Below are 8,745 nucleotides of genomic sequence, written 5' to 3'. Positions count from 1 at the left end.
GATCCACCTCGCAGGGCCATGATTGGCGGGATTGCACCTTCTCACGAGGCGATCTCACAGTGCTTCCGCCAGCCCTTTCCAGCCTCCTACGCCAGAGTCCCCAGCTTGCTGACCCCAGAGGCCTACGCAGTTCACATGGCACTCCGGAGGACTTTGCTCCCGAGGAGTGGCTACCCAGAGGGGTTCACAGGTCTGCAGCAGCTACTGCTTCTTCACATCCTTACTCATGAGCCGTTCGACATTGTTGACTTCATTTTGGCTGAGATTGAGGATGTCATCACTGACGGGATGGGTGTCGTGCGTCAGTTTCCATATGCTCACTGGATCAGCTTCATTTGTTCTATGATTGTGCCAGCTGAGTCTCCCGTCAGTGCAGTTTACCGACAGGATGAGGTCCCATGGTTTCCAGTCTACCGTCCGACAGCACCCTCAGACAGGAGGAGAGGCAGACAGGCGGATCGTGCTGCTATGGCACAGTTGGCACCCGAGGTACAGGCCCGAGTGGCCCAGGAGGATGAGGCGTTACTTGCCGCCGAGGCACAGCTTCCAGGAGGAGAGGATGAGATTCACTGGTCCGATCTTGAGTCAGACTCCTCCGAGGACGAGGAGTACTTCCCTGCACCTGCTCCAGCGAGTCACGATCACGAGGCAGGGGGTCCGGAGAGCCAGCTCCAGTGACAGCTGCTGCTACTACAGTTTCAGAGTCTCAGGTGTCTCAGCCGTCTGAGCTCACCGCACTTCTACAGCAGCTAGTCACACAGCAGAGAGAGGATCGCCGTGCTCAGGAGGAGGCCAGGAGAGCCCATGAGGCCCAGCTTGCACAGATCCAGAGGGAGGCCGCCCGAGAGCGAGCTGCTACAGAGGAGCGTTTCGTCGGCCTTATTGACAGAGTCTCTCAGAGGACGGACGCTCAGTTTCAGCAGATGCAGCAGGGCATGATGGCGATGTTCGGGATGATTTCACAGTTATATTCTCACACCGGACTCGCTCCTCAGCAGCCAGCACAGTCAGGTCTTCAGGGCGCCGGAGCTCCACCACTTGCAGTTACACCTGCTCCGGCCTCCACTGCTCCAGCTTCCTCCGCGACCCCAGAGATTATGTTCTCACTGTCAGCATTACTTGGGTCTGCGAGTCGTCCTCTCTTCTCTCCTCTGCCTGCGACCTCACTTTTCCAGGAGTCACCCACAGCGGTGCAGTCAGTTGGCCTCCCCGCAGTACCACAGCCATTACCTTCAGGGGGAGGCGGAGAGGTGTCCTTACTTCAGCAGTCGTCACAGCCGGCAGCATCAGCACTCACTACTTCAGATGTTGACACATCTTCTGCTGAGCCGGCTACTACTTCCACGGACCCTCTCCCAGGCAGTGCTAGCACCAGGGCCTCGACGACAGCCTCGACGACAGCTACACCTCCGGTCAGCTCAGCACCAGCAGGCCCTTCAGATCAGCAGCTACCGGCAGTCACTGAGGATCCACCGTCTGACGACGACGACGACGACGATGACCCGGATCGCTTCCTCGCCGTCCCGCGGCACCCGGATCAGTAGCTAGCCTTTTTGTGCTTTGATGCCAAAGGGGGAGAGGGAGTCAGGGGGAGGGTAGCACTAGAGAGAGCTCGATCAGGACTTTGTTGTTTCTTATTGTATTATATACTGTCTTATATTTGGTTTTAGTTCATGGATATGTACATTTGTCATTTGAGCATGCTGAGCTTTTGAGACATATCTATGGATTTTGTTTGAGCCTCTGAGCACTTTGGTTCCTTTCTTTCGAGTTTGCCTGTGTTTATTCTTGCCATATCTTTCTTGCTCTCTCGTTATTTATGACTGTGTTGTCATCAATCACCAAAAAGGGGGAGATTGTAAGCATCTAGGCCCTTAAAGTATGTTTCGGTGATTAATGACAACCATTAGTGTGACTAATGAGTTTGTGCAGCTTTATAGATCATTATTGCTCATTTGGTTATATGACAAAAGAGGCCCCTAATTTTCATTATTCAAAAAGGCGATCTCGGCATTCAACTCTATAATGTGTCAACTAAGGATCTTTCTAGTCCTAAGTGTCATAAGGTTGAGAAGGACACTTAGGTTAGTATAGGTTTTATAGTTTTGTAGTGATCGCACTATTAAGGGGGGTTTTAGGCTTAGTAACTTGAGTATGGACATGGTCATTTGAAAATGGATGCACACAATGGTCACTCAGGTTTCTAGAAGCTCAAATAAGTGGTTCTCAACTTATATCTCAAGAATATTTGGATTTCATTCAAGACTCAAGTCAGAATAGGCAAAATCAGAAAAATCATATTCACCGGTTTAACCGACGCTTCAAGTTTTATATACGTCGGTTAAACGAGGTCAGCAGAACTGGACAAGTCAATACACCGGTTAAACCGACGTTATTTAAATTTTGACGTCGGTGCAGTTGTCCAGAGACTCGGTTTTCAGTTGATCAGTGGACAACTACACTCACCGGTTAAACCGACGCTATTTGAAATTGGACGTCGGTGGAGTTGTCCAGTGACTTGGTATTTCTGTTGATAAATGGATGATTGCACTCACCGGTTAAACCGATGCAACGACGGTTAATCTGCCCAAGCTGTAACGGCTAGTTTTCAGAAGTGGCAGTTTACATTCACCGGTTAAACCGACGATGACTATTGGAGGAACGTCGGATTAACCGGCGCTACGCAGTTTTCTGGCAGCTTTTTCTCCAACGGCTCTATTCGTGTGAGCTGCCCATATATACCCCTCCAATGGGTCATTCTACCACTCTTGACACCAGGCAACACCCAAACACACATACTTTAGTCAAGAGCCACTTTGAGCTTCAACATTTCATGCACTTGTTCATTCAATCATTCAAGAAGCAAGATTAAGGACTTGAGTAGAGAGAAGCTTGTGTGCATCCATTCTTTGTGATTGGTTCTTGCTCAAGTGAAGGCCTTAGCTTGTTACTCTTGGTGATTGGCATCACCTAGGCGATCTTGGTGATCGTGGTGATTCTCGCGGAACTTGCCAAGGATTGTGGAAGCCCGGAGAAGAGACTTGTACGTGGCTTGATCTCCACCACACCGGGATGGTGAACGGAGACTCTTAGTGAGCACCCTCGTCTTGGTGACTTGGGAGGTGACAATACTCTTTGTGAGTGTCACAACGTGGATTAGGGGTGTGTGCCAACACATCGATACCACGGGAAAAATCCGGTTGTCCCTTGTCCATTTTACTTATTCAAGCATTATCTTTCACGCAATTTATTCATGTGCTTGATTTAGGGATCACTAGTTAGCTCTACCTTGCTAGGCTTTATCTCTTTTCATCTTAACTAGCTTGTGTAGGTTGTTTAGTTATCCGGTTGGTGAATTGGAGCCTTTCTAGTTTTTGCATAGGTTAAGGTTGTTTTATCTTGTTTTAGAAATTGAAAAAGGCCCAATTCACCCCCCCCTCTTGGTCCATCGATCCTTTCACCCGCGCAGTACTACACCTTCAAGTCGGATCCGAAAAGGACTCGGAGATGAGAGAGTCACCGCTTGTCGGGCGGCCCCCACCCTTAAAAACCACTTGCAACCCGACAGCCACACCAAATCTTTTTTTGGTAGTCTTCTGGGTTTAACCATCACTTCAACGCCGCAAGGACATTTCAAACGCCGCAAGGACATTTCATGTACTGAAAGGGCTTTGAGCCCTCCGAACTACTTGATTACAAGTCCCGCCTTGTGGCCTTCATGCAGGAACTACCTTTCTAGGAGGGTAGACCCTTTTCTCCCATTGCGGAAGAAGGAGAGAGTAGTACAGAGCTACTCGAGTGCAGCCTTAGGGCTAACCAGACGCCGGATCGTTAAGTCTGCATGGCCTACCTTCACAACGCGGAGGAAGACGAACTGGGCACCCAGTACGACAACGAACAACTCGCGGACGTCTCAGCCGATGAGCCCACAGCTGACGCTCCCCAAGATGAAGACAAGGAGCACCGAAGGATTCGGCGAGCAAAAAACGCCAAGCGCACTCAACGCAGGCGCAACGCGCAGAATCGCGTCCGCGCTCCAAGGGATCTAAACAAAGCTTTTGCAGCAGTCACGGATCACGAGTACCGTACGCCGATCGGCGCCATCGAAGAAGCAGCACTCCTAGCTCAACAACTAACATTCAATCCTCAGATACAAAGGATGCAGTACTTGACCCAGCATGCACTCATGTAACTCGATGGGCAACATCTAGTATCCTCCACTCGGAATCGGCTCTCGAGATCTGAGCACCATGATACTGCGATGGTCAGTCGCACCCCCGGAGGAGAGAGATGCACATTCCCAATCCATTCGTGCCTTTACGGATCATGGTGGCCAGCAGTGTCCTAGTTCTCGCTACCCTTGAAATCATCTAAGATAAACTAACAGAGACCATAGCAATACTTACGTGCATTTGCTCATGCACTTCCAAATCAAATTGAAATGTAATTAGTTGCCTACCAAAAGTGTATGGTTCCTAAATAGGCCCCATTCTTAACGATCAACCATTCCATGGAACGTTCACTAAGTTCATAGGAATCAAAAGTATGATGCACCTAAAAAACCCTTTTGAGTTTTTTATAGTTTAGATAAAAGTTATAAAGCTGGTAATGCTATTTTGGAGTCATCAATGAAACATAGAAGTTGTCAAACCTTAGGGTATGATCCACATGGTAGGTAGTAGGTACAACTATCTCGGCTAACCATCCGAGTTATGCCTAGTTTTCTACTTCCTCCATCCTAAATTATTAGTTGTTTTGGCTTTTTTAATTCACAGGCTTTACTATTCATCTAGATATAAATATATATGCAGATGCATAGCAAAAACTATGTATCTAGAAAAGTTAAAATAACTAATAATTTAGAACGGAGGGAGTAGTTCAACACTTTTTAATACCTATCAACATACGGCAACAACTTTAAAAATACTTCAACATTATCTAAAGCTTGCTATCAACAATTTCTTAAGACCCAACAACCACATTTGTTGTGTGATTGCTAGATAATCATATAATAAGCCATCTCCTTTTTCTTAAAAAAATCAATTTTTACAGCACGAAAAAAATGTGTGGCACCGTAAGAGTACATAAATCATGCCATCAATTCTCAATCAACCTGAAAGAATAAACTAAATACATGCAGGTTCTGAGTTCATAACTCCAAATCGCTAAATAAACAAATATTAATACAATCCCGCGTACCAAACTGTTGCTAAAAATTCACCAAAACACTCCACCAAATAAAATTCCAACGCATATTGAGTTAACCACCGCAAGGGGATCACATCTCACACCATGGCGACTCCAGCTCCTGCGAGCAGCAGCACAACGGCAGGCCACACGTGGCCGCTCGCCCTCCTCCAGGCAGCGCTGGGCACAACCGTCGGCCTCGTCTGCCCCTGGCTGACCGGCGGCGTGGCCGTGGGCTCCAACACAGGCGTCGCCGTCGTCGGCGCCGGCGCTTCAGCCTCCGGCGTCGACACCGGGGTCGTCACGGGCGCTGCAGAGTTCGGAAGAAACCACGACGTTCATCAGTAAAATTCCCAAAAAAAAAAACGAAATGTCTCATCAGCAACACAAGTTCTCGCAAGGTTCTTCAGTTTCTTACGCAGCGGGGCCAAGGAGGAGGGAGCAGGCGCGTCCGCCACCGGACCCGGAGCCGGGGTCTGAGCCGACGTCGTCGCGTCTGCAAATATCACCGGATTAGCATCTTCGCACAATAAAAAAAATTGATTTGCAGCAATATTCCATTTTTTCCTAGAGACGGGTCAAAAAATAACCCGCTCCTGCAAATAGAGCGGAGTACGGTAGCATCCAATCCGCCCCTAAAAAAGTATTTTTAAGAGCGGGTTACGCCATCATCCGCCTCTGCAAATGGGCATTATTTTCAGGTACGGGTCAAGGCATAACCTGCCCCAAAAAATAGTATTTATAGGGACGGGTGACGCCATCACCCATCTCTAGAAATGGTGGCATTTCTAGGGGCGGGTGATGCGTCACCCGTCCATAAAAATACATTTTTAGGTGCGGATGATGGCATGACCCGCCCCCAAAAATGGTTCCACGCGAAAGAAATTATAACTTTTTCATATGATCTCGGATAAACTCAAACTTTATATCAAAATTGTAGATAATGACTAGATTTAAAACTTTATTGTTGATAAATTTTTTATTTAAGGTCATTTAATTATTCAAAAAATTATTATGAACCTACGTATGGCTATGGCACAGTATCTCATACAACTCGAGTCATATTTTAAAATTTCAACAATCTTAATCTTTATATATACTAAAATATACTTAAAATAATTTTCTTTATCTATAGTTCACAATAACCATAGTGCAGAAGTTTCACTTTTTTTATTTGTTGCTATATGTAAGATTTAAATGAATTTTTGGAATAAAATTGAAAAATATTTTAGGGGCGGATAATGGTGTTACCCGCCCCTACGAATCAATTTCAAAGTTGATATAAAAATATAACATACCTCGTAGAGTTATAAGTGATTGTGTAGTGTGGAGGAGAGCAGGGTATGTGCGAGGCTTGAGATATGCGGTTCGAACCATGGGTGATGCAAGCGTGTATATTTTATCAAAAAAATTATAACTCAACAGTACAAGGGCTTATGGTGGTGGCTGGTTGGCTGCAATATTTTTTTTTCTGACCGGTCATGCCGTGACCCACCAGTACAAATTAATTTCTAGAGGTGGGTCACGCCGGCATGACTCGCCCATAGAAATTATTTTTATCATTTTTAGAAGCGGGCGCGTTATCCAACTGTAAAAATTGCATTTTTAGCTGCAAGAAATAGGAGCGAATACCGCACCCGTCCCTAAAATATTTTTAGCAGCAGTATCGGTCTTCACTAATCACTGCCATGAGCACTAGCTGGAGCTCGGTTGATGGATGGATGGACTATACTATACCTTGGCACTGCAGCGGCACGGAGGCGTTGTTGCAGGCCCTGGGCAGCGTGACGGCCATGGTCCGGTTGACGGGCACGCCGAGCGGCACGCTGCCGGTGAGGATGAGGCAGGCGCAGCCGCTGCTCGCCTTCATCAGCGCCCCCAGGGAGCGGCAGCAGTCGGCCGTCGGGGAGGCCGTGCTGTTGATGATGAAGTTGAGGCACGGCGCGAAGCTGGAGACCAGCGACGTCGTGCACGACAGCGGCCCGGCGACCTGCTGCCCGGACACCACCGGCACCACCGGCGAGGCCAGCGCCATCGCTGCCACGGCCACGGCGAGCAGCCTCAGCACTTTCAGGCCCGCCATCTCGATTCCTCAGCCTTGCTCGTACAGGTCTTTGCTGAGAGTGATGAGTACGTGGCTGCTGCTTGTACTTGCAGTGATCGATGCGATGCGTCGTTGAAGATGTGTGCTCGTGTTTATATAGCTGGAGGAGAAGGCGGAAGGGGATTGGATGCATGATGCGTGAGGGGAATGTTGGTTGCTTGTGAGTCGTGACTTGTGAGGTGTTGTGTTGGTTGATCAGAAGTTGGTCACGGTAGCATAACTACCGTAACTAAATTATACTTCTTTGTCAAAGTGCTGCATGGTGGTGACGGTTCAGCTCAGGTAGGAAGGGTTCGTCACCAAATCGTCGTTTCCCCCACGTTTAAGGAATAAAATGGTGCCGAGGATACACCTGTTATGGACACGCACCGACTTTCACCATCTATGCAGCATGGGATATGCACCTACCTCTGCCACTTGATATGTTGTTATGCAATAAGGAATTCTTGGGGGTCAATCTATAGCTCAAAAATAAATATTTGCATGGATGAATATTGTTGTTGGCCACCTACCTATCCCATTATATTGGACTTGTACCCATACAAGATTCAAACCATCACTTTCCTTGCAATAGTGCTGCCTCCCCTAGCTACTGTGGTTTCTCACTTTCCTTGCAGTAGTTTTGCCTCTGCAAAAAGTTGTAGACTCTTTTTTCCAAAAAAAAAAGATGGCAAAAGATATGCCGTGAAACATTATTAAGGAAATAGCGGGTGATAAGGATAAAAATTCTTATCTTCTCATGTCTTTGCTTGCAATTCTAATGGCACTATTGAAGCATGCATACCAAGATAATAGCGGGTGATAAGGGTAACAATAATAATGGCCAATCGTATCTAATTAAACCTATCTCTTCTCGAGATAGAAAGTAATCTGATTAGAAAATAATATTTACATAATTGCAAGCCTCTTCTTTTCTCATCAACGTAGAAAGTAATCCGATTACTATTATTAGAAAATAATATCTTATCTTTTCTCATAACATAGAAAGTAATCTGATTACTATTATTAGAAAATAATATCTTACTATTACTAATTGGAGGCTTCTTTTGAAGCCTCCACGTGAAGCCATCTAGAATCCTAAGTGGACACTCAAAAATAGAGAAATTCTAGAAATTCTCACAAAAATAAGAGACATCCGGTCATCAATCTGATAACTATAATCATAATAGTAATTGGATATGTTATCTTTCTTAATAAATTACTCACTCTACCATTATAAAAATAGACTAAAGTAATCATTTTATCCAAATTACCCACATCTGCTATTATAAAAAAAATTCTAAATTAACCCCCTAATCTTCATGTAAATTACTCACCTATGCCATTATAAAAATAATTCAAACAATCTCTTAAATTTGCATATAAATTATCCAATTATATCATTATTAAAAGTTAAAGCAACCACTAAATCTGAATCTAAATTATATAATAATTATAAAAAATATTAAAATGCA

At 45.8% G+C, this 8,745-nt stretch overlaps 1 protein-coding gene across 1 annotated transcript; it reads right to left on the bottom strand.

The window, feature by feature from the left end:
- Nucleotides 1-5,081: 5,081 nt before the first annotated feature.
- On the bottom strand, nt 5,082-7,344 carry LOC112882721 (arabinogalactan protein 1-like). Its single transcript, XM_025947846.1, has 3 exons — nt 6,925-7,344; nt 5,606-5,683; nt 5,082-5,497 (listed from the first exon to the last, which is right to left on the bottom strand). Exons 1-3 carry the CDS (start codon nt 7,268-7,270, stop codon nt 5,286-5,288), a joined length of 636 nt encoding a protein of 211 aa, XP_025803631.1. The 5' UTR covers nt 7,271-7,344; the 3' UTR covers nt 5,082-5,285.
- Nucleotides 7,345-8,745: the final 1,401 nt, after the last annotated feature.

Source organism: Panicum hallii, chromosome 2 (assembly GCF_002211085.1).
Source record: "Panicum hallii strain FIL2 chromosome 2, PHallii_v3.1, whole genome shotgun sequence".
Lineage (NCBI taxonomy): Eukaryota > Viridiplantae > Streptophyta > Magnoliopsida > Poales > Poaceae > Panicum > Panicum hallii.
This window is presented reverse-complemented; position numbering and strand designations above follow the sequence as displayed.